This window comes from Ctenocephalides felis, unplaced genomic scaffold, assembly GCF_003426905.1.
Source record: "Ctenocephalides felis isolate EL2017-DRISC unplaced genomic scaffold, ASM342690v1 CF-g0.4_SCAFFOLD_03573, whole genome shotgun sequence".
NCBI classification, from domain to species: domain Eukaryota; kingdom Metazoa; phylum Arthropoda; class Insecta; order Siphonaptera; family Pulicidae; genus Ctenocephalides; species Ctenocephalides felis.
This window is the reverse complement of record NW_020539727.1, coordinates 9019226-9047169: the sequence shown is the minus strand read 5'-3', so window position 1 is coordinate 9047169 and position 27944 is coordinate 9019226. Positions and strand designations below refer to the sequence as shown.

The following is a 27944-nucleotide window of genomic DNA, read 5'->3' as shown; positions in this document are numbered from 1 at the left end:
ATTTTAAAGATCTTGAATCCAAAAGGTAGAATATACCATAGATAAAAGAAGAGTATATACACTATTTACACTATACACTATTTTGTATAAAAAAATATACCTTTTTCATAATTATATATATAATTATATCCTTAAAATTGCATCTTAATATTTTCTTAAAAATTAATTCTAATTAAAAACTAATTTCAAAACATTGCTTACAAGTGAGTTAAGTGCATATTTTTACTCTCAAGCCTTAAAAAAAAAAATATTGATTTTAAAATATTTATTACTTGAGCGTTAAATATTTTAACCTTTAGCATTTTTTTTAGAAAAATAATTAGCCTTTGTGAGATGAGTGATTATATCCCTTGTTAAAAATCAATATTTGTTGAAAGTGGCATTTTACATTAATGCAAGTTGCAAGAATTTCCCGAAATGTATAACAATCAATCGAAATTGAGCTTTAGATACTTAGATAAAATTTTCAAATAAAATTTTGAATTCAAATTTGAATTTTTGAATTGAATTATAAGAAAACAGCCAAATTTTACCAAATACTAATCAGTATATCATTCCCAGCCAATATCTTTCGAATAGTTTTTAATTTTTTAAAATCAAATTAGGATTGCAGGCTAAAACGCGGACGATTTTTTTTTACTTTTATGCTAATTACAAAGAAACGGCTTTGCCGATCATCGCGCAAAACTAATCGCTGCTAGTCCAAATCTAGAGACATAAAATGACTTTTAAATTTTTGAAATTGGTTCAGGCGTTTTATGAGTAAACATCGATAAAAGTTCTAATTTTGACAAACGCCAAAAAAAGCGATACTAATTTTTGCAAACTTTGAAGAATATTTAAAATTAAACGATTTGTCGTAGGGCAGTAATATTTCAGTATGATCTATAAGACTATGGTATCTACCGTAAAAACAATCTTATGTCTGGTTGGAGTGCAGTAAAGTTTATATTAAGAGCTAAAACTTTCAGAGTATTTTTAACTTCCCGAAGGAGAAGTTCATGTTTTCATAAAAAATCCGATTTGCTAATTTTATGTTTTCTCGACATTTCAAGCCATTCTGAATCGAATGAGACCAAATTTGGAAAAAGTATGTGTGTGTGTGTGTGTGTGTGCGAGTATGTGAACAAATTTTTTGCCGTAAATCGACGTATTCTCAAAAACGACTGAACCGATTTCAAAAATTTAAAAGCCATTTGATGTATCTCGATAAAGACTATATCGTTTGCACTACGATCGGCCGAGCCGTTTCTCTATAAATCGCAGGAATGTGAAAAAAATTTCGGCCATGTTTCAGCCCGCAATTCTGAATCGATTTTGAAAATTCAAAATCTGTTCGAAAGATATTAGTTGGGAATGATACAGATTAGTTTTAGGTGAAAATCTACTGAGACGTTTTCTTGTAATTAACTGTTGAAAAAAAAATTAAGACGATTTTTATGAAACCTTTTTTGGCGATTATATATATCATGGTCTTATAGAACTCGCTGAAATATTACGGCCTTACGACAAGTAGTTTAATTTTAAAAATTCATCAAAGTTTGAGCAAATGGGTAGAATTTTTGACGTTTGTTAAAATTAAAATTAGACGATTTACTTGGTATAACGATAGAGTGTTCGTTCGATTTCAATTATGTGTAATAAATCCACTCGGAATACTTTTAATCACTCAATAATAAATTTATTTTTTATTGATTAAGTCGATTATTTATGCATATCGGAAAGTTCATGTAACTTGCCTCAAGGCAAAATACCAATACCAACTAGTTTTTTATCAATTTCGAAGCATTTTGGAGCAAAGAACTTCAAAAATGTTCATATTAAGGACCACCCTAATTGTATATGTTTATACAATTATAGACTATCTATAAATTTTATACTCCCCGACTGTTAATATTACGTCAATAATTACAAACTTGTCCAATCAAAATCAAACAAAATAGAGTCTAGCTTTGGGGGAACGATAAAATCCAAAATGTCAAATTCTAAGGAGGAAGCAAAAAAAAATACATGGACAAGGTTTGGAATGAGATTAGCCTTAAATACGGCCTGCCATCCATTTGAATATGCAAAAGTTTTGATTCAGATTGGCTATGAGCCCATACCTGCCAGGGCGACTACTACTTTATTTGGCAGATCAGCTTTGGTGCTCCCAAATGTTTTCCAGTATGTCAGTTACATTAAAGGAATTGATGGCCTGTCAGGTTGCTATCGAGGTTTGACTCCTAAACTCCTGGGTAATGTGGTGAGTGTCCTGAGCAGTGAAAAAATAGCTGAGCAATTAGGTTTGGGAGCAACTCCTGAAAAAGAAGATGTTAATGATGATGAACTCACAGATACTGAAAGGAGGAAAAAGTTTGAGAAGTCTTTGTCGAGGGATTTGATACTTCATATAAGTGGTACCATAATAAGTCATCCTTTCCAAGTAGTCACTGTCAGAATGATGAGTCAGTTCATTGGTCGCGAAACAAAGTATTATTCAATTTTGGGATCCTTCGCAACTATCTATCAGGATGAAGGTATTGGAGGATTCTTCAATGGTCTGTGTCCAAGACTGTTAGGAGACATTGCTTGTCTTCTGTTCGCAAGTGCTGTGACATTTATCATCAACAAACATTTGGTCCACGACAAGGAAACTCGCAGCTACGTAGGAGCTATAGCTACTTTTATCACAAGCACCATCATGTACCCATTCCAAGTGGTCTCCAATTGTATGGCCTTATCAGGATCAAATCTGGCTGCAAGTAAACCACCACATATGCCAATTTTCAACAATTGGCAAGAATGTTGGGCTTACCTGAAACAACGTGGGGAGCTCAAACGAGGCTCGTCTCTTTTGTGGCGTTTTTGGAGACCTCCGACCTGCGATTTGGGCCCCCTGACACCAATACCTCCTGGCGACATCGCGAAATCTATCGGATTTGAGACCGTAAATGAAAGCTGCCCAAATGATAACCCAGACTTTTCAAAGGCCAAACCTTCTACGTAAGTTAAATGTTCTGTAGTAACGTGAATTGTTGAAGAGAAGACATTATACAGTTATGAATTTATTTTGTTTCCTCTGTTATTGTATTATTTATCAATGAAATATAAATTAGTTATGTAAAACTGATTATTAATTTTATTAACAAATTAATAATTGTTAAAACCAAATACCTTTATTTATCCAGAATTAGTATTTTCAATATGCCCTTAATATTATTTTTCAACTATTATTTATTATGTACTAATTTGAAATTTATTAAGTAATGTTTATTAATAAATATTGATGTCAAAAAATATCGGATAATTATATATTGCATAATTATTATATAATTATAATTGGATAATTATTATAATACTTATAATATATATTATCGGATTTATATTATATTCAACGTAGATTAAATATTATTTTCCAAATGATGTTAGATTTGCTTCTCAAGTGGGTATTTATTTTTAATAAATTTGATAAAATAATTAAATTAATAACTCAATATAAATTACTAATAAAATTATATTTATTGAGAGCTAATGGTATTTTACATTCTGAATAAAATATTAGATTTTAATAAAGGCTTACGTTTTTCTTAAAAAGTAAATTTGTAATTGTAAAAGTAAAAACAAGTAATTTAGATATTGATAATTTCCTGAGGGACAAGTTTATGTTTTCATAAAAAAATCCGACTCGCTAATTTTATGTTTTCACGACGTTTCCAGCCATTCTGAATCGAATGAGACCAAATTTGGAAAAAGTATGTATCACTGTGTGTGAACAGATTTTTTGCCGTAAATCGACGTTTTCTCAAAAACGGCTGGACCGATTTCAAAAATTTAAAAACCATTTGATGTATCTCGGTGAGGACTATTGTTTGTCAGTTTTGCGCTTTGATCAGCCGAGCCGTTTCTTTGTAAATCGCAGAAAAATGAAAAAAACCTCGTGCACGTTTTAGTCCGCAATTCTGAATTGATTTTAAAAATTCAAAAACTGTTCGAAAGATATTGTTTGAAAATCGTGCTGATTAATTTTTGATAAAGATCGGACGGGCCGTTTTCTTGTAATGTGTTCAAAAACATATTTTTGACGATTTTTATGAAACTATATTTTGAAGATATATATCATGGCCTTATAGAACATACTGAAATATTATGGCTCTACGACAAGTAGTTTAATTTTAAAAATTCATCAAAGTTTGAAAAAATATGATCAAAATTTGTATCAAAAGTCATTTTTGATATGTCAATAATTGATAAGCCAATATTTGAATTGCAAAAATTTATAAGGCATTGGAATACACTCTATAAAGAAAAGTCGTTTTGGAATTAGCAAAAAAGTGAGTAAGCAGTCTACAAAACTTCTAAATTTTATCTAAATGTCTAAATCTCAATTTCGGTCGATTAAGTCAATTATTACTCATTTCGGGAAGTGCATGCAGCCAGCCTCAAGCTAAAATGCCACTTTCGACTAGTTTTTATTTAAACTAATTTGTAGGAGATGAATTATAAGAGATAAACATAGAACAAAAAAAATTAATACCTTAAAGTGCATCTATACAATAAAATAATATGAGCAACTAATTATATGTAACCAAAGTATAATGCATAAAGTGTACGTGTATTATATTATATTATATGTTAGTATTCGAATTTTATATTAGTAGTTTTTTAAGCTATGAAATTATTAGTGTAATATTATATATTTACTGTGCATAGCTAATTGGCGTATATACAAATAAATAAAAAATATCAAATTTAGTATAAAATATTTAAAATATCAGCAGTAAAACTAACATCATTAAATTATTAATATGTTTTATTTATATATTTTTTTAGTCTCTTTAACATTCAAAATATTAGTAATACTTAAAGTACTGTTCAATAGTTTTTGCAATTTCGCAAATGTGCAGAATAATAATTTCGAAGAGTCAAAACTTTCAATTTTTATGATTTTGGCAAACGAAATCGTAATTTGTTGGTCCTTGAAAAGATTTAAAATTTAAATATGTTATTGACATTGTACTTACGCGCGTTCTCGTCTAAAACACATGATAACGCGTATTAGGTGTTTCAAAATTCATAATTTAATAATAAATAAACGAAAAAAATGTTAACATTAATAAAATTCAGGTAACATTAATTCAATCAAATACATGAAGTTCAAGTTATGCCTTCAGAAATAATAAATATGAAGAAGGCTTTTTTTAATGTGTTTTACTAGTTGTTAAACATATGAACTGGATTTTTTTTTTTCAATTTTGCATAACATAATAAAATACTTATATATGTATTGTAATGGAAATTTACTAAGTTATGATTTAGATATTGATAATTTTAATGTGATTTGAATTTATATCCTTTTCTATTTTTTAAGTACAACAAATGTACTATGTTTTATTTTAGTTTAAAATTTACAATATCTTTATCAATTATTGTGCCTACATACCATTATAGATATAAGCCATTCTTGAAAATACTCCAAAAGTCCTTCGTACCTCCAAAAATATCTCCAAAATTTTCGAGTAAACAAAAAATTGTTTTGATAAACAAAAAGTACAAAAAATAATATATAGCCTAGTTTAAGCTTTACAATAATTTTGCATACCTACTAAGTAGCAATAAATTCTTGAAATACTCCTAAAGTACTTCAATACGTTCAACAATTTCTGTTAGTTCTGGAAGAAACAAAAAACTGTATCAATATTTCATAAAAATAAATACAGGAATAGCAAAATAGTAATTGAAATACTTAACAAAAACATTCCATTTCATCCTACTTTAGTTAAAATTTGTTTAATCTTGAAAATACTCCAAAGGTCCTTCATCTGGTGGGTTAGTTCTGAAAAATAACAAAGAATTGTATTAATATTTAATAAAAAAGCAGTTATCAGTAGAAAGATACTTACTACATTTACTTACTGAATTGCAATTTCTTTGATCCTCTGAAGACCTTTATGAATTTGAAAAGATTTTGCAGTCAAGAGGTTCCAAAATTTTCCTAAAAACAATATATTATAAAAAATAAATATAGGAAAACTAGCAATAGTGAAATAATATTTGAAATATTCGACTAATGCTTTTGATTCTATCCTATTTTAGGTGAAATTTGTGATATATCCAAAAGTACTTTAACAATTTAACATTTAGTGCATCAGTTCTGAAAAAAAAACAAAAAAAATTATTAATATTCAATAAAAAAAACAGTTCTATTAGAAAGATACATTTACTTACTGAATTGCAATTGCTTGATCTTCTAGAATAGATTCCAAAGTTTTCAAAAAAAAAAATATTATTTCAACAAGTAATTAACGAACATAACGACCAAAATATCATATTCAACAAATACATTTTATTTCATCACATACTAGTTTAAAATTGAAGATATTTTTTGCCTACATACTAACAAAGTAGTAAAAAATTCTTGTATTTACCCCTAAAGTGCTTCAACAATTTAAAAATTTCTGTCTCTGAAACAAAGATCATATCAATACTTTATAAAAAATTAATACAATAGGAATAATAATTGTAATACTTAACAAATCAATTCTATTTCATCCTATTTTAAGTAAAATTTGTGATATTGTCTGTGTAGTAAACAGTTCTTTAAGATACTTCAAAAGTACTTCAACAATTTACCACCTGGTGAAATAGCTCTGAAAAAAAAAACAACAAATTGTATTAATATTTAATGAAAAAGAAAATAGTTACCAGTAGAAAGATGCTTACATCAATTCGCACCAGACCTTCAAAATCTCGAACATAATTTTGAAAATAAATTGCCTTCTGTTCTCAAGAGGTTCCAAAAATTTCAAAAATAGTTTTGTGATAGTGTGATAGTAATATTTATCAAGTAATTAATGAATCTTGCCTTAAAGCAAAATGCCAGTAACACCTATTCATAATTTTTTTATTTAAAAAAAAGACGTTTTATGTCAAATAGTATATTTACGCCCTCAATATACAAATAACATTCAATTAACAACATGTAACAAACTAATAATTATATTACATTAAGTTAATATAATTTAAATTTTATTATGCATTTAAATTAAATAGACTGCACTATCTTATCTTACTAAAGTTAATATTACATTTTATTTAGATTTATAGTTTTTACAATTTAAAATGGGATCACATTAAAATACTTTACAAAATAAATATCAAACCGTTTTTTGCCGTTTCTGTAAAGGTGTAGTAAATTATATTGCAAATAGAATTTTTTCAATTTTAATTAATTTATTACAATTTATGTTTTTTTAAATATATATTTATAGAGTAATAGTGGCCTGTGTATAGAAATAATAATTTTAATTTGAGCATTTTGAAAAAATAAATAAATTTGAATTAAAATGATTTTAAAGGGCTCACGTAGGTGTTAACTCTGTGTTTATTTCATTCATTTACTTTATCATTTTTATATCATATCATACAGATTTTTTCTACTTTCAGAAAGCATCTAAAATAATTTAACGTATTTTTTTAAATTGAGCATACTATATAATTTTTACCTCTCTTCCACTTATATTATTTTTATAAAACTTTTTACGAGAAAAGCTGTAATACAGAAACGGTCTTTATAAAAGCACTTGTGGTTCCTTAATACTAATTCGTACCTATTTCTCAGGGTTTAAAAAACAATATCAACATTAATTTCATCAAACATTATATTATTATATAAATATATAATAATTAAATTTTTTCAGCTTCGTCGGGATCGAACCGAGGAACCATGAATTGCCCAAAACGTTTCATTACGGCTTACTATATAAATATATAATAATATAAAGGGATAATTGACATTCTAAACCGAAGTGTATGAAATCCTTTTAATTATTTAATTGATAGTCCCAATCACTAAAAATTATGTAATGTTACACTTTAGGAAAAATGTAAGTTTGTAATAAATTATTCCTAACATTTTATTCTCAACCGTGGCTCTGTCAAAGTTTTTAGTTTAATTATTAAAATGTATAAGTTATTATCATATTAAAGAAGATGAAGCTTCTACCATCAAAATAATCATTAAAACAAACGTCAATTTATCAATTATAATAAATTAGACAAACCCAAATTGAATCTAGAACTCTTTTAGTATAATCATTCAGAAACCTGAATTTATGATGAAATTGTATTTGAATTTGTATTTAATTTCTGTATAGCTGCAGCACTTTATTTAAAATTGATTTTTGACTATAAATAATAAATTTCTATCCTTAGTTTTGAAAATAAAAACTAAGCATTTGTACAGAACATATGTTGAGAACTGATTTAGGATTTAGTGAAACTTCTTCCTAAATTACCAACCACATTTAAAAATAGTCAATATTAGAATCACATAAAAAATTATAAAATCTATTACATCAAGACTCTAGTACTTTCCATCCATCCTTTTTTTCAAAAGATGGTTTCACTTAACAAATTATCCTACATTTGTAATATATACAATTGACATTTTATTCTATCCTTATTAAACAAATATTTTAACAACAATATTACAAAGTATCATTATATCATATCACAGGTGGAATATTATAAAAAAATAATAATTACGTATATTAATTGACGTTGAAAATATATAAAAAATACATATAATATCTCTATTTAAGTAAGTAGGTACACCAATATACATTTATATATAAATTAATTTACATTTAAAATACTTTAAAATATTATAAATGCCGCAGTAATATCTTTGACAAATAATTAGTAAGTAAAGTTGCCAATTTTTGGATGCGAAATTATAACTATGTTATAATAAATATTATTAATATCAATTAATTATAAATCTTAAAGTTTATAACATAGTTAAATTTAAACAATCTCAGCCAATAAATTGACCCTTATATTTTAATATTTATTATTAACCAGTTAACTGTGATGTGCTCATTAAACAGTGTCGTCAGAAACGTGACGTGACGTGTATATTCGTCAAACATAAAGTAAGTTGCACAGTAGAGAAATATGAGTTTATTTAACAAAATTGAATATTATTACTATATTTTACTTCAGTAAGTTGCACAGTAGAGAAATATGAGTTTATTTAACAAAATTGAATATTATTACTATATTTTACTTCTTTGTTAATATAAGCATATATTACACACTTATTAAAATAAAAATATGAGAAATTCAATGGAATATTATACAAGTAAATGTATGAAAGTAAGAATAGTTTTTTATGAAAAGCAAAACTGTTTTTAAAAAGCTGTAAAAATATTATTTAAATAGCTAAATCCTAATTCTTATTACTTGCCTTAAGGCAAAATGCCACTTACAACTATTTCTTTCATACAGTCATAGCCCCAAAATATCCTAAACATCTTGCCATTACAGAATATAATTTGTTTTGCTCAAAATTTTCAATTTAAATAGCAAATGGTCAGTGTTTTATACGCTTGACGTGTATACTCGTCAACACGCAAAATTTTGCAACTTCTCAATGACGAGTATACTTGTCAATCACAGTTAACTGGTTAATATGCATAAATGCACCTCGTTTGTATAAATATATATAAATTGACAATTTATCTAATACAATTAATAAAATGTATAAAATCAATAAATAAATATTCTAATAAAATAATTTAAATAAAAAAACTAAAATCGATATCATGAACAAAATTACGTTAGACATTTTTTAGATTATTACCATGTTTTGTGGTCGCTCAAAATATATAAAATTTTATAAAACAATTACAAAAATAAAATTTAGATTCAACTTCGCACTTTAAATAAAATTTTGGAACTTAAGTCGTAATAAAATATATCGACTTAAAATCACATATTCTGCGAGTCGTCTGATATTTTGTATCTTACTAAATAATATATAAAAATTAACAAATAAAAATGTAAGTTAAAATAAATTTAACCCTTTCGCTACGACTGTCGTCTATGGACGACCTGTGTGTACGGATGTCGCCGTTATAGACGACATCCAGAGTGTCGAATGTGACAAATTTTGCTTTGTTCAATCAATATTTTTCACTCTGAATTAAATTACCATTTAATCAAAAATATTTTCTGTATTTCCATCAAACTACAACTGTCTTCATTCAGTAATGCATGACTGCATTCAGTAATTATTGTGACTAAAATAATAAATAAAATTTTAAAATTATACCCATTGGTAGTATTTTAAGTTAATCAATAATAATAATAACCAATCGATTGTGAATTTTATTTTGGTATTGCGGCTTTTTAATATTTTAAGTGCAAATTTTAATTTTTAAATACATATTCATTGATAAGTATTGCAAGATCTAAAAATAATTTTTGCAGCAAATATTTGGGTGGTATACTGGCTCGTACAGCAGAGTCACTTCCAGCAAAAGGGTTAAAATTATGAAATTAAGTGCCTATTACAATTACATTACTATTTCTAAATATTTTATAAGTTTTCCAAATCTTGAGTCAACGATGACTTAAAAAAAAAACTTCTGTACAAACAAAGGATTTTAAAATGTTTTGAAGAAAAAAATTTGGTGAATAAAGTCAAAAGTTCAGAGGTTCAAACTAAAATAGAATAAATTTTAGAATTAACAAAAAAAAACATTAATTCATGAGCCTATTCTCGGATACAAACCCTATGACAAGTTCACACCTAGGGACCGATTCTGCCGCATAACAGACAAATGTTATGGCAAGGCTATGTGTTATAAAGAATTTTCCATACTAATACGTTATAAATATTGACAAAAGCCATGTGGTTGCTGTGCAATCTGGCGTCAGAATAGCAAAGATTCAACACTATGTTATACTAGGATAGGCTCACAATTTATTTTTATGGATTGCTCGAAAAAACCTGATTGTAAGTTAATTTTCGTTAATTCACATAGCACCAAATTATTATATACATATTATATATATAAAACTTTTCTAATTATTCTTATTTTCATGGCTTTTCAAGCGTAAAAATATAAGACAACAATTTTCTGAGCATCAAAATATATATTGTAACGAAAAAATTTTTTAAGTATTGGCAAACATTGCAATTATGGTTTTACGGCCATTTCAAGAAACTATATATAAAACAAAAACATACCTCGGAAGTGCATTTTGAACCAGCGTGTTTTTCAATATAGTTGTTACCCAAAACTTAAAATATTGTATAAGAAAGCTTAAAACAAATTTTTTTCTAACTAGCCAAACGTTTGTAACAGGTTTTCTGGAGCCGAGAAATCTTTAAGATTTTTATTAATTTCCCGTAGGGTAAGTTCTAGTAATCGCAAAAAAAAAATCGAAAATGAAAACTTTCATACACTTTTACGTTTCAGAGGTTTCTGAACATTTTGGCATACCTTAGAAAAAATTAATGTATGAGTATGTAATAAACTTCTCAAAAATCTATTTTTTTTTTCAAAGTTTTGAACAGTTTTTTAATAACTTAGTTTTCTGTCCGGGAGTTCCAGCAATTTGCCTTAAGGCACGATGCCATGCACCACTAGTTTGTTCAAAATATTAGTTTTCTTTAATTATTGAAATTTTTGAGGAAAAGTTTATGAAAATGTGGCAAAAATCGGCAAACTTTCCCATATTGGAAATCCATATTTGTGATTGTTTAGCATTCAATAATTGTCTGAAAAATCTATCAAAACAGATGAAAGCATCTTCTGATAGTAATATTTGGTAAAACAAAAATTGGAAATTGATTTATAGGCTCGAGAAAATTCACTACTTGGCTTTTGCTTTTCTAATACTAAGAACTAGAGAAAAAAGTACAGAGAAAATGTCACTCATAATTCACTTTCAAGCTATGGTTTCTTCAGCAAAGTTTCTTGCAATGACCAGCCAAAAACCAAGAACGCAAAGTGCTCCCCATGATATATTAAGATTTATAATTAATTTTTTTACCAATTACTAGCTCCAGTTCATTCACGATCTAGTATCTGATTCCTTTATCAAACCGATGTCACAATCCAGAACACTACGATTTTTATACAAATCCGAAACTATAGCCAATGCCCCTCCTGGTATAAATCTCACAAAATTATCACCAACCAGGGGTCCCATTGCATAAAGTCCATCAGGAGCATTTAAAACTTTATTAGTAAATTTATTCACCGCGATTGGATTCAATCTGCAATCTACTGGTTTGTTCTGATCGACACCAATCCCTACTAAATCACCAGTATTAGAAAGTCTTACTGGACGAACCTCCGTTTGTGGTAAATGATTCACCATGGAGGACTGGTTTCTTAAAACTTTGCAAAATCTGCAAAAGGCACATCTTCTCAATTTCGCGTTGATCCTGGGAGCGATTTCCTGGTTTTCAAAATAAGACTCTATTCTGTTCTCTATGTAAGTTTTTTCATCAGACATATTATCAGGAAGGTAAGTCAGATCAGGTCTGGATCCGATCAAGATGGCGCAAAAAGAGACTATTATCTCTTTGCTGGTGTTGGTTTTTATATTAAGTATTTTTACACGATGTCCAGGCCTGGTTGGAGCAGATGTATTGTTCGATAGAAGTTTGAGTTTGTGCCTAAAGAATTCTTTAGGCGAAAATGTTATGGGTTCGATGGACACTATTGTGTGTTCTGGTAATGCTGTGTAGTTTGGATATGTGACGGAAGGTTCTTTCATCATTCGATGAACCTGAAAAAAATAAAAAATAAAAATTATTAATATTTCTTATATATAATTAATAAACTCTTCTGTAATGATGTATGTTAATATACTCCTCCTAAAGGATTATTCGGATTTTGATAAATCTTTCTGAAGTTTGTAAAGGATTTTCTTCAGGATGTATGTGCAGTAAAAATATAGTTATATTGTTAAAATAAATGGAAAATGTGGCCAAAAACGACATGTCATTGTTTGACATTGAAAATATTTGAGACATTTCAATTTACCTATGTGACTTATGTGACAATTTACTTATCTAGACAATATTAGAATAGGTATAATAAATTCATGATTCTGAATAAGAAAATTGTAATGTCTACGTTGCCAAAAAGCAGCTGAGATGCGCCAGAAATTAAAATAATATAAGATACAGTATATGTATGGCAGATTGAATGATACACATATGAACAGGATTTGACAAATTAATTCACTTAAAATATGAAATTAAGTCATAATCAGGACCGGTCCTACCTTGAATGCGCCAACACAAGATTCGCATTCTAAACGATTATTTGTATTTTGATAAATCTTTCTGAAGTTTGTTAAGGGATTTTTTTTTAGGATGTATGTGTAGTAAAAAAATAGTTATACTGTAGAAATAAATGGAAAATGTGGCCAAAAACGACATGTCATTGTTTGACATTGAAAATATTTTGGACATTGTTTTGCATTGAAAACAAATGAAAACTGTCATCTGCCAAAAATTTCAATTTACTCATGAGTCTAGACAATAGCAGGATATGTATAATAAATTCATGATTATTAGAAAATTATAATGTCTACGTTATTATTGCCAAAAAGCAGCTGAGATGTGCCAGAAATTGAAATATTATAAGAGAGTATGTGGATGTGTAAGGCAGATTGAATGATACACATATTTTTTTTTTTTTTTTTGCATACTTTTATTATCAATCAAAATTAAATACATTTTTTAAGACAATGTGATGTTGGTTTTAATGCATATAAGAGATTATCTCCTATGAGATATCTCTCTTTTATATTTTTATTTTTGACATTTATTTAAGGTCGAATGGCCATTTTTTTTTCAATCTGCGTGTCGGATATTCCTCGCTTAACTCTTTTAAATAAGTGTTTGGGTGACCTGGTAGTTTTTCATGGTATCTTTTGCTCCTTTCTTTTAACATTTCATTAATAGTTTTTATTTTTAAGTCTTTATGTAGGGTGTCATTTGTAACATACCAGGGTGCGTTCACAATGCATCTTAAAATTTTTGATTGCGCTACTTGTATTTTTTTTATATTTGAATTGCTTGCGCACGCCCATAGCTCAATGCCGTATGTCCAGATTGGGATAATTATTGTTTTATATATAAGGAGTTTGTTTTCATAGCACATAGAATGATACACATATGAACAAAATTTGATAAATTAAATCACTTAAAATATGAAATTAAGCAATAATCAGGGCCGGTCCTAAGTTGAATGGCACGCCTTAGGGAGCGCCAACACATGATTCCGATATGAAATTTTTCAATATAATTCAAGAAATATATAATTTCTTTGCATCTTTTACTAATAGTTGCACAATATTTTTGAAATACGGTAAAAATTTCACTTTAAAACAACAAAATGGGAAAGTAAAGATGAATACATACAATTCGGATCTCACGAAATCAATTAGAAGAAGTTTAAGATGCAATTTTGAATATCTTAAATAATAAAAAAATAAATTAAAATAATCCAACATGAAGTACCAGTGCTATGTTATGGTTATGTTTAATAATGAATAGCTAGAATTTTTTTGCTCTCTATGATTTGTTCAATAGAATAGATCGCATAAAATGCCCGAAATAAATAAGTAAAATAAATAATAATTTTAATAAAAAACTGTTAAAACAGGTAAAATAATCGGAGGGGGGGGGGGCACTAGAAAAAAAATTGCATGCGGGCACTCGACAATCGGCAATCATTGGCACTCGACTCTTATCTTATCGACTCTTATCTGCCGTAACGACTTCCGTTGCATTTGTACGGAATTTACACCCTAGTCGCGCCTAAAGAAGTTTTACTTCAATAAAAAAACTTTAATTAACTTGGTTAATTCCACACTTGACTACTTCCACACCTTGATTGTCATCGAATAGATTGATTGTTTAAGACATTATTATAGTAATTTATATCTTATGTAGGACTTGGTGTTAATAAATCCTACCATGTGCATGGTGTAAGATCTAACAATCATCATTTAACTAATAATCTCACATTATTTTATTGTCTACAAAGTAATAATCATTCATTCATTCATTCATTCATTCATTCATTCATTCATTAATTCATTCAATTAAATTCATGCGTTCATTATAAAAAAAAAGTTTGCTGACAATTGAGGAATAGAAAACCATACGAAATTTGAAAAACGCGGCATCTGTTATATATCAAAGCGACTGGGTAAATGTCTCATCTTTCTAAAATCATACTCTATGCTTCAAATGTCAAATAATAAATGCATGTGAAGTTGAAGTCATTTAACATTATTTTTATATTGTCTAGGTTATTTAACGCAAAACAATTTAAGATTTAATATCATTTGAAAGATTATTAAATTAATTAGATTATTATTAAGCACACAAATATTCTCGTAAATGTTTGCTGAGTTTACGCCGTGAAAATATTTAAAAATGTCAGAAGAATCAATTATGTCTTTGAATGACCATGCACTTAAAATTGAACCACCAGATTATTTAGAAGAAGACATTAAACGCGAAGTTGAAGAATTTGATGTTATTGATGATATTGTTAAGTCTGAATCCTGTTCTGAAGAACAGGATGATGACACGTGTTTAGAAAGATTCATGAATTCTGAAGTGATGATAGAAGAGGAAGTCAAACAAGAGTCAATCGAGACATCCGCTTATGAATGTAACATTTGTAACATATCATTCGTAGAATCACATCATTTTAAAGAGCATATGGTCAATCACAAGCCTAGTCATAGCGAAGAACGCCCTTTCAAATGCAAAGTCTGTCACAAGACTTTCAAACTACCAAAAGGGTTGATATCACATATGATTACGCATTCTGAAGAACGTCCCTTCAATTGCACAATTTGCAATCAGGCATTCAAACAATTGGTTGTTTTAAAAAAGCACATGTTTATTCACAGTGGTGAGCGTTCCCATGAATGCAGTATATGTAATAAGACATTCACAGAATTAGGTAATCTCAAAAGTCACATGCACATTCACAGTGGTGATCGCCCCCATGCATGCAGCATATGCAAGAAATCATTCACCCAATTAAGTCGTCTGAGAAGTCACATGATGATGCACAGTGGAGTACGCCCTCATGAATGCAATACATGCAACAAAACATTCACAGAATTAAGTAAGGTAAGCATACACTATTCTGGGATAGTACATTTTTATAGGAGTTTTTCATTTGGATAATATAAATTCAATAATATAAATTTTATGTATAAATGTGTAACTTTTAAATATTTTTTTAGTTTTTCAAAGTACCGATGGCTTCAAATAAATATTTGCCCGAAACCCTAGAAAAGGCTTTAAAAGAAATTCGTGATGGTACTTTATCTGTGTACAAAGCTTCCAGAACATATAAAATCCCCAATCAAACCTTATATGATAAACTACACGGAAAATACAAAAAGCAAGGGCGAGCAGGAGCTCCAGCAGTGCTGACCCCCGAAGAAGAAAACCTTATTGTTGAATGGGTTATAACGATGGCTCAAATGGGTTTTCCTGTAACCAAAGACATTTTATTACATTCTGTCCATAAACTGGTTGCTGAACTCGGTCGGTCTAACAAATTTAAAGAAGGATATCCAGGTCGGCATTGGTATGAGGGTTTTCTTAGAAGAAACCCTGTGATTAGTAAAAGACTATGTCAACCCTTGACTACGGCTCATGACTGTGTGAGTGAGGTCAAAATTAGGGCATGGTTCAAGCAAGTTCAGCAATATTTTCAAGAAAATGATTTTAGTGAGCTGTTACAAGACCCATCTAGAATATTTAATTGCGGCGAATCTACATTTTCTCTGTGCCCAAAAGGTCAAGCTGTTTTGACTAAAACAGGTTCCAAATCTGTACATTGCAAATCGGATAATAATGACAAGGAATGCCTTAATGTATTGATCGGCGCTTCTGCAGATGGGAAGTTGATGCCAATTCTGTCATTATTTCCATATAAGAGGATACCATCCAACATATTGGCAAAATACCCGAAAACCTGGTCCATAGGCAAAAGTGATAATGGGTGGATGACCAGTGAAAACTTTTTTGAGTATATTGGAAATGTTTTCAATCCTTTCCTTATAAACGAAAATATTGAAAAACCAGTTGTTTTATTTTTGGATGGTCATGTTTCGTATTTATCCTATCACCTGTGTAAATTATGTAGAGAAATTGGCATTATTTTAGTTGCCTTATTGCCCAATTCACCTCATATTTTACAGCCTATGGACGTAGCGGTTTTTGATAGCTTGAAAAGTGCCTGGAGTAGAAATGTATATTCTTGGCGAATAGAGAATAATGCACGTCGTTTAAAAAGAGAAGATTTTGGACCGATTATTAAGAAATCTATTGATGAGGCAGTAACAAAAGCGACAATAAGAAATGGTTTTCGCAAATGCGGACTATACCCATTTGATGAAAACGCTATTGATTACAGTCAACTTATCAAAAATACTACTCCATCATCTAACTCAGATTTGCCAACAAGTTCAATAGGTTCATTAACACCAGGTCCATCAACATTACAAAGTTCAAATAATTTTGTTGCACTTTTTGAGGCACATTTGGGAATGGCAAAATTAAATGCATTTCAAAATTGCTATGGAGAGTGGAATGGGGATTTAGAAGATACAAGTTTATATAACTATTGGAAAAGCATTAGACAAATTTATTCAAATCCTCCCAATCATATTGTTCCTTCTCTAGAGCACTTGGGTGACTCTACGATAGATGCAAATAATCATACACTTTCAGAAATTACTTTAGACTGGCCAAATGAGAACTTGACATTGGATGGAATCGAAGAACATAGTACCGTAATATAGTGCTCAATGCCTGCGACAATGAACAGCAAAGCAACAAGCTCAAAAATTATTGATAGAGAAGATTTAGAATATGAAATATTATTATTAATTGATAAACAAAATGATACAAATTCAAGTACTGAAATAGCCAGGAATTTTGAATATATGCACTATTATAGAAAATGCTGCTAATGATTTGTCCAAGAAAGAAAACATGACCGAAGAAAATAAAACAGTTCATCCCTTACTTTTAGAAAATGCAAATAAGACTGAAGCAACTTCACCACGAACTCTTTCTACAGATTTACATAAGACGCAACCCTGTTTTCTGATCCCGTTCAAATCTGAAAATTTGCATGATGATGCATAATCAAGTATGCCCTCATAAATGCAGTATATGCAATGAGTCATTCAAAAAATTAGATGATCTGAAATGCCACATGCTGATGCATAATGGAGAAACCCCCTATGAATGTAGTATATGCAATAAGATATTCACACAACAAAGTAATCTGAAAAGACGCATGCCGGTTCATTATGGAGAGCGTCATTAATCATTGAAGTGTTACTGAGTAGAAATTAAATTTAAGTAGATGTAGAACCACCACTCTTCAAACATAAAAAGAATTATCATTCACATATCTTGCTTCCATTTGTTAAAAACAGTAGAAAATGATTATGTACTAAATCCAAAATTATATTTTTTATACCAAAATTTATCTCATGCTAAGTTATGAATAAATGATAATTATTTATCAAACTGTTCTATTCTTATATATATAAAATTTTTCTGTGATTAGGTATGTAAATATTCTCCACCTAAACGATTATTCGGATTTTGCTAAATATGTCTGGATTTTGTTATGGGAATTTTAGAATTGTAGAAATAAATCGAAAAAATTGCAAAAAACTACATGTCAATATTTGAGACATAATTTGGCATTGAAAACAAATGAAAACTGTCATTTGCTAAAAATTTCAATTTACTTATGAGCCTAGATAATATTAGAATATGTATTAGAAATTCATGATTACGAATGAGAAAAATGAAATGTTCACATTATTATTGCCAAAAAGCAGCTGAGTTGTGCCAAAAATTAAATTAATATAAGATACAGTATATGTATGGCAGATTGAATGATGCACATATGAACAGGATTTAACAAATTAATTCACTTAAAATATGAAATTAAGTAATAATCATTAATTACATTAACATCGCTCATATTAATGTATATGCACTTTGGTGTGAAGAGTAATTTTAAAAACAATAATTATTATTTTTAGGTAAACGGCAAATATTAGAATAGGATATTTAAAAATTGTACAGGACAACGTCTGTCGGGTCATCTAGTAAATATATAAAGTTATTTGTTTTAGGACCAATAGCTTTCTTGATTATTTAACTTCCCATATTTTATTTAAAAAACTGTGAAATTGTTCAAGAGTTTTACCTTATGGTATTCAGGATACATATTTTCAGGTAATTGTTTATCCAGGCCCGTGAACTGATGCCTGAATACATGAATTACAGGAATGTTTCTAGCTCTGGCAGCAATTACAGCGTCGGCTGAACTTAGTCCTGCTCCGAGGATCAAAACCGGAGCCATATCTATAAAAAATAAAAGAAAAAACATAATAATCTATCTATCGTACTATTTCTAGTTGTGAAGTTTTTACTATTTTTTTTAATTATTATTACCTTTAACGTTTTCTTCGTCCAGGTCCTCGATCTGACGCTCAAAGTCGCGAACATCATGCGTCAACCAGCTTCTATTTTCAGTATTCAATTCACCAGGAATTCCCAAAGAATTTGGCAGATCTGAGGATCCTGATGCCAATACCACATTTTTGCATAAATAGTGGAATGGTTCAAACGTTAGTAGATCGTATCTGAAAAAAAAACATGGGAAAATTTCATAAATAAATTATGATCATGAGATGATATTAATTATGTTCCTTACCCCGTAACACTCCATAAATTAGCAACCCCGCAGGATTTCCGTCTACAATAATATTTTCCTTTACTCTGCACCGGTTTGATGCCAACAACACAGGTATTATTTTTAAAAAATCGTTGTAAACCTTGTTGTTTAACATAGTGCTCATAATACTTAGCCACCTGCCAAACAGGAGCCCTATTGCTAGACTTATTATCTAATTTTCTATTGGTTTTTGTTACATCTTCGAGTATTATATTTTTATCTTCGATTTCTATAGATTTACTCCTAGAGCCTGTATTGCTTTGGTGTAGATGTCTTTGCTGCTCGTTCAGGGGCGAAGTTTCTTCTAACCAGGTGTTAAAGTCGTATCCTGGTAATGACATCCAATTTCCGAGGGATAGAGTTAGGATGTGAGGATCCATAAAATGCCAGGAGCCACCAGGATTACCTTTGCCTAGGACGACGTGATCGATCTGGAAAAAAATCAAATCAAATATTATAAGACATCCTTATAAGACTGTCAGCTTGGTATCAAGCAGTATGATTTTTTTAGTATAAGTTAATAGTATAAATTATAATTTATTTACCATTTTATCTGGATCGTATCGCCAATCCAGCATTGAAGGCAATTCCATTCCTAAATCTGCTGATGGATATTGTAGATTGTCCAACTGTAAAAAATATATATTAATATTAGTGGTGCATATCATCGTGCCTTAAGACAAATTTCTGGAACTTCCCAGAATTAAATATTTGAGGAGAAAAAATCAGTAATCGATAAATATTGATCAATGATTAATAACAATTGTTTTAAACATTTTCAAATAGATAATTATAATCACTATATATTTTATTGTTCATAAAATATACAACGACAATCTTATCGCTCAAAGCACTTGAGAAAGTTTACATTAGCAAGAGGTGCCGAATAAATCCATCTGAGGATATATTTCTAACGATTAGAATAACCCATTTGAATTCCTATATACATTTTCAAACTGAATTGTAAATTTAAAATTCATATTTAAAGTATAAAACTTTGTATATTTTTGAAAATTTAGTTTTTTTTGAAAATTTTGAAATTAGCTTGAACCGTATATAAGTAAACTTTAAAAATTAAAAATCTTGGCACGGAACCCAACAAAATTGTAACAAAATTATTACTCATTTTTAAAAACTTTATCAAATATCTGATAATTTGATGAGTATACGCCTAATGTTCATTTTTGACCGCCAAATATGTTTTTTTTTTTCACTTTTTTCTCTGTATCTCCGAAACCCCTGGACCTGCCTTACCAAAAATTTTATAAACTATTCATTTTGTCATTACAAGCAATATGTTTTTTGAATCATTCAAATCGGGCGCTCCGTTCTCTCAAAAACTAATTTGCCGTTTATGGCACTTTTTGCCCCGTGTCTTCAAAACGGCTGAACCTGCCTTGGCCAAAAACTAATCAGCACGTCTTCTCATCAGTAGAAATCGAATGTTTTTTAAAAAATTTAAATCGGTTGATCCGTGCGCCCAAAATCGTGGACGAAAAATTGTATCCAAACATACATACATACATACACACACACGCACATCCATTTTTCCTAAGATATGCCACCATTGAAACGTAAAGATATATAAAAAAATTTATTTTCGATTTAATGATAATATCTCATGAATATTGTAAAATAAATAAAATTAGTGCCTGAATAGTATCTGTACTGTGTAAGATTTTCTAAAAGTATTAAAAATTATCTCAATTTTTAATAAATAACGACCAATGTCAAAGATAGTGCTAAACTATAAAATACTTCATGATAATTCATAATTAATTTCTACGTTATTATCAATTATTACGTTTAGTATAGTGAGTTTAAAAAATTATTTTTCTTTCAGACCAACCTAAAAATAAGTTCTTACTAACATTCAGATGAGAAAGAAATTGAGGTGGCCCATTTAAAAAATGGAATTTATCGATAGCAACTTGCCCGTAGGCCACACCGTGCAGAATTCGAAGTTGCGATATATGTGAAAAAAAACTAAGAATTTCAAGAAGACCTTTCTAACGATGTATAATACTTTATATGTTTTCTTTACAGAAATATCTAAACCGTAAGATCACTAGATCACTAGGACCACTAGATGTACCACCCGTTATATAGTATATTTTTTAGCATATGTTTCAACTTACGTTTTTCTAATCTATAGCCCTACTCAATAACTTGCATAAAATTTGTCATTTATCATCTTTTATTTTTACCAGCAAAGAAACAGGATTCGTCGTCCTTCCCTCCAATCCATTTGCGAGTAACTCCAAATCTTGTTCCGCAAGAGAGACATCCCGAGGTGCACAATTGAGACGAGCCTCCAGCAATTCGTCTGCATGAGGTGCTCTGTCAGTTTTGCAATATGCTCTATTTCCAGCCAGCATAAAAGACAAAGATATGCCACTGGGACCATTACCTAGAAAATAAATATTAAAATTAACAAAAATGTAAAGGATAATATATAGAAGAAAAGGCAGTGTTTTAGAATGGAACACAGGGAGCTTCCTATTCATCCACAAAACCAAGCTGCAACAAAAATTAAATTTAAAGATGCAAATATCCAAAAACGATTTTTCTTATTAAAACTTAATGAAAATATACAAATTACAATATGTTTGTATTACGGAGACATTTAGTAATTTTTTGATATTTCAGTATATGGTCCTGTTTGGCAAATAATTTAGTAATTGTCCAATCTTAGTTGTGAAATATTATAACAGTAATTTTTGACTTCGTGGTTTCTATATATAGCAATATTCCAGAAAGAATGTTCTCACTTGACATTAATTTGGTATAATACTGGTTGATACCAAGGTCTAGGCAGTTCAAAAAGGATAAAATGGAGATATCTTCTAGAAATTGATGAAGGCAGTCTGCTACCGTTAATATTTAACTAACTTCCCTTAGGTTAAGTTATTGTATTCGTCCAAAAATCAAAATTGAAGATTTTTGGATAACTTTACGTTTCAGAGGTTTCTAAACATTTTGGCATATCTCAGATAATATTAATGTGTGTATTAGGGTGGTCCTTAATATGGACATTTTCGAATTTCTTTGCTCCCAAGGGCTCAAACACTCCCAAAGTAATAAAAAAATAATCACTAATAGATTTAGCTCTTAATATTAACATTTAGATAGACCGAAGTAAATTTTTGCGCTACCTGTGATAGCATTTGTAAACTTAAATATTATGACAAAAATATTTATAATTTACTTAACCCCTAATTAAATCCATGTGGGCTGTTTAACGAAATATTTATTCATCATGGCACCAAAATTAATTTTGCAGAAAAATATTTACTTAATTGGTGATGTAGATACTCAAATTATCAGTAATAAATTGCCATCAAAACTACAAGTGCTAAAAGTCTGTTATCACAGATGGCGCAAGAATTTAAATGAAACTTTTAACTGAAGTGCGGTCTATCTAAATGTTAATATTAAGATCTGAATCTATTAGAGATTATTTTTTTGGATTTGAATTTGGAAGCATTTGAGCCCTTGGGAGCAAAAAAAATTCGAAAATGCCCATATTAAAGACCACCATAGTGTGTATGGTTGGATACAATTTTTTGACGATGTTTTGGGGCGCATCTCTTAACCTGATTCAATTCGAATTCGATCCATACTTATGGGGATTAGTGCTGATTAGTTTTTGGAAAAGGTCGGTCCAATTGATAGAAATTAAGTTTTTGAGAAAATAGAGCATCCGATTTTTTGATTCAAAAAATATTCAATTCGCAGGGAAGAGAAGATATGGTGATTAGTTTTTGGCAAAGACAGGAATAGACGTTTCAGAGTTAAAGAGATAAAAGTGTGAAAAATAGCAGTTTTTGAGAGAACAATTATCAGATTCGAATAATTCAAAGGCAATTTTTTTTAGTTCAAGATTTAAAAAATTGCTGGAACTTCCCGTACTAAACTATTATTTTTTTTTTTAATTAATTTTTTTTAAACTTTGAAAATATAAGATTTTTGAGAAATTTTTGATCAAAGTGACTTTTTTGGAAAAATAACACTTTATGCAAAAAAATTTTTTCTTTATTTTGAAATATTTTTAAAACTTTGAACTCATTTTCAATCGTACTGATTTAGCGGCATCGATTCAAAATATCGAGGCGCCTAAGCGCCGCGTCTCCGTCTTACGGGCAAACTATGTTACGAAACCCATAATAATGTAAAGAAAATTTATCCGTATTATTAAAATCTCTATAAAATATCTGATAATTTAATGTGCATATGTCTAATGTTCATTATGACCGCCAAATGGCTCATTTTTTTACTTGTTTTACTAGATCTCCAAAACCGCTAGACCTGCCTTCCCAAAATTCAATCAGTTCTTCAACTTGTCAATACAAGTAAAATGTTTTTTGAATTATTCAAATCGGACGCATAGTTCCCTTAAAAACTGAGTTACCATTTTTGGCACTTTTTGTCCCGTATCTTTGGAACGGCTAGACCTGCCTTCGCTAAAAACTAATCAGCATGTCTCCTTATCAATACGAATCGAATGTTTTTTGAATTATTTAAATCGGTTGATCAGTGTTCCCGAAATCGTCGACAAAAGTTTGTATCCGCACACACACACACACACACATACATACATTTTTTCTAAGGTATGCCAAAATGTTCAGAAACCTCTGAAACGTAAAGATATATAAAAAATTTCATTTTAGATTTTTTTTGCGATTACTATAACTTACCCACATAAGTTACGGTATTTATAAGAATTTATTTATAATTCCTCGAAAATTTTATTACAGTGCGGGAAGTCTCAGCAATTTGCCTTAAGGCACGATGCCATACACCACTAGTTAGTATAAAAATGATTCGAATTTAAATTTTTATTCTAGCTAAAATTCTAAAACTCATTTATATACTTGTAATAATTTTTACTTTACAATTCACGTATATAATTTTTGGAAATATGAGATAAGTTCTATTTGTTTGATCAAGTTTTGTATTCATGTAAACATATATAAACGTAGTTTAGTAAACGTAGTTTATCGAGTTTGGGGCTCGATATAAGGCAAATAATAGAACACGTGAGGGCGTAAAACTTTCAAAACCCAATGAACTGTACACGGGGCTTATTTACAAGCTCTTATATTTTGTCTTTAAAATACGAATAATGAAAGTTGCAGTATTTGTAATAAATTATTGAAAAACATTTAATATTCCTCAAATTTTCAGTTCCAGGAAGTTCCAGCAATTTGCCTTAAGACACGTATGCCATGCTCCTTAAATAATTGATCAACTACCATCAACAATGTCCGTTACCTTTGACAAATTAATAAGTCCTCCACAAAATTCCTCCACATTCTCCTCCAAACTATTAAAATCGATCGACCCATGATGACATTTAGTTAGAGCATTCATAGCCAAAGTATTTGGCCTCAATATATTTGAGTTTGTGGGGGTTTGGGGCTCGATATAAGGCAAATAATAGAACACGTGAGGGCGTAAAACTTTCAAAGCCCAATGAACTGTACACGGGGCTTGCAAATTGTTATTTATCGATCAGTTTTGGTAACTCGACCGTGCCCACACCTTTATAATACATTATAGAAGTTAGAAACACTCTTTCTTCACGCAAATCTAATTATGATGTGAATAATCAATGTTGTGAAAAATGACACGTTTTTGTAATAAAAATATGATGCAAAAGTAGATGCGCAAATAATGAAAAAAAGTACTTTTCATAAATTCTCCTGATTTCATAATTATTATGTAAGGGGCACCCGATACGTGTGAATAATCTAGTTAATCAATAAGAATTCAAATTTTAGCTATTAGGGGAAAATGGCACGGTGTTTTGTTATTTAATGATTTTATTAACTTCCCGGAGGAGAAGTTTATGTTTTCAACAAAAAATTCAATTCACTAATTTTATGTTTTCTCGACGTTTCAGGTCATTCTGAATCGAATCGAATGAGTATGTGTGTGTAAATGAAATTTCCAGAATTACTGTTTTTTGCTAATTTAAAGAAACTGCTGGAGCAATTTCTTGCAAAAATAATAATCTCTAGTCCTTACCGATTTTTGTCGATCATTATCTCAAATTTCGATAAATTGTTAATATCAAACGACTTGTAATATTTTAGTGTGTTCTACAAGACTATGATCGCAGGAAAATGTTTGAGAATTAATTACGAAGAGACGGCAGAACAGATATTTATCAATATTAATCAGCTCGAGTTCCAAATAATGTCTTTCTGATAGCTTTTATATTTTAAATATCGGTTTATGATATTTGACAAAAAAAATTGCAAATGATTCAAAATGATTTGAAACGTCGAGAAAACATAAGCTTTACTTGTCGGATCTTTTGACAAAAACATGATCATCGAAGCCAAATACGTATTAATTTTGCAAATCCCGAGTGGAAAGGGTTAATAACAATAAAAGTGAAAGTAGTGGTATTCGTTCTGATTAATAAAGTTAGAGTGTAAAATATTATTATATTTACCTATAACTACGACATCCTTATAAACTACATCCGAGGGCAGTCTTGATGCGTTGAATTCCCTCATTTTGTTTGGCAAGAATTTCAAGGGGTAAAATTGTTTAAAATATCACATGTGTGCAAAATTTTCTGTTTCTATTTACTGTTTGCTCTTTTTATTTGTTATTCATTTGATTCGGTCGCACATCATTTTTGAAATATAGTCTTGACCTTTTTATATAACCTGAAAATAAAGAAAATATGGGTTAATATAAATTCGTAACTCTGACTATTGTAGAATAGCTTTAAGAAAAAATAGAGTACAAGTAATATAGATACACATTTGTTAAAATATAGATACATATTTGTTAATAAACTTAAATATAAATTAAAACTTAACACATAGTACATTTCATGCCGATGTGATCAAATCAAAAAGTGCTTTATTCTTTCACATTTTTCATATTTTACACGAGAGGATCATATGTTTCACTATTTGACACACTCAAAAGATCACGTGACTTAAAAATTAAGCAAAAAAGTGATTTGTGGAATTATATTTAGGAAATATATGGTTATTAAAAATTAAACTATATCATTGGTACATTGATTTATAAAAAATACCAAAAAAACTCGTGTGACAAGTAGTCAAACAGTTAGCAAAATTTATCCACTTAAGTTAAAATGAAATGATAATGATAATATATATATATATTTTATATTATAAAATTGAAATACTTCAAAGAATCCTTTAAGCAAATATTTCGTAAAATATTTAACTCTAAATCTATAAAAACTCTAATAAATTAGCAGTACCAAAAAAAAAAGAATATAAAAAATTTTGGTATCAATCATTACATTGAATTAAAGCATTTAGCTTAAATCGTTAAGAAAATCTTAAAAAACGAATAGAAACTAGTTGGTATTGGTATTTTGCCTTGAGGCAAGTTACTTGAACCCGAAATGTGGCAAATGATCGACTTAATCAATAAAAAATATATTAATTTATTAGTGATTGTAAGTATTCCGAGTGGATTTATCACACATCATTGAAAACGTACGAACACGTTAACTTCGATTTTCTAAAAGCAAATTTTCAAAAATCAATAATTTTTATAATTGAACCAGTTTCCGCTAAACTTTAATGGTTCAGTATGTTCATTAATACCAAGTACTCTATCATTATACCAAGTAAATCGTTCCCAACTAATATCTTTCGAACAGTTTCTGATTTTTTAAAATCGATTCGGTAGTATGAGCTCAAATGTGGCGAAAAGTTTAACACTTTTTGCCAAATTACAAAGAAATGACTCGCCCAATCGTCAACTGACAAACGATAGTTCTCATTGAGATACATCAAATGGCCTTTAAATTTCTGAGATCGGCTCAGGCGTTTTTGAGCAAACGTCGATGAAAGGTCTAATTTTGACAAATGCCAAAAAAACGATTCTAATTTTTGCAAACTTTGACGAATTTTTAAAATTAAACGACTTGTCGTAGAGCCGTAATATTTTAGTATGATCTATAAGACTATGGTATCTACCGTAAAAAAATCATAAAAATCGTCAAAAAAATTTTTTTTAACATTTTATTACAAGAAAACGGCTCCGCCAATCTTTATCAAAAACTAATCAGGTCGATTCCCAATCAATATCTTTCAAAAGGTTTTTGAATTTCCAAAATCGATTCAGAATTGCGGGCTAAAACGTGGACAAACAATTTTTCACTTGTCTGCGATTTACAAAGAAACGGCTTGGCTGATCGTCGCGTGAAATTGATAAACGCTAGTCCTCATAGAGATACATCGAATGGTCCAGCCGTTTTTGAGTAAACAACGATTTACAGCAAAAATATCTGTTCTCATATACGAGGTCTGTTCAAAAAGTACCCGGAATTTTCGTTTTTTC

General features: G+C 29.4%; 1 protein-coding gene and 1 pseudogene across 1 annotated transcript in view; one reads left to right on the top strand and one right to left on the bottom strand.

Moving 5' to 3' along the window:
• Positions 1-1975: 1975 nt before the first annotated feature.
• Positions 1976-2989, top strand: LOC113389468 (annotated as a pseudogene).
• An 8647-nt stretch (positions 2990-11636) lies between these two features.
• Positions 11637-27944, bottom strand: part of LOC113389169 (oxidative stress-induced growth inhibitor 2-like) — a 30523-nt gene continuing 14215 nt past the window's right edge. The window contains exons 2-8 of the mRNA XM_026626225.1: positions 26062-26281; positions 21806-22008; positions 20144-20227; positions 19578-20029; positions 19316-19506; positions 19068-19225; positions 11637-12570 (exon numbers count right to left, since the gene is read on the bottom strand). Coding sequence (XP_026482010.1) covers positions 11848-12570; positions 19068-19225; positions 19316-19506; positions 19578-20029; positions 20144-20227; positions 21806-22008; positions 26062-26125 — 1875 coding nt within the window. The 5' untranslated portion in view covers positions 26126-26281 and the 3' untranslated portion in view covers positions 11637-11847. The remainder of the gene's footprint in view (positions 12571-19067; positions 19226-19315; positions 19507-19577; positions 20030-20143; positions 20228-21805; positions 22009-26061; positions 26282-27944) is intronic.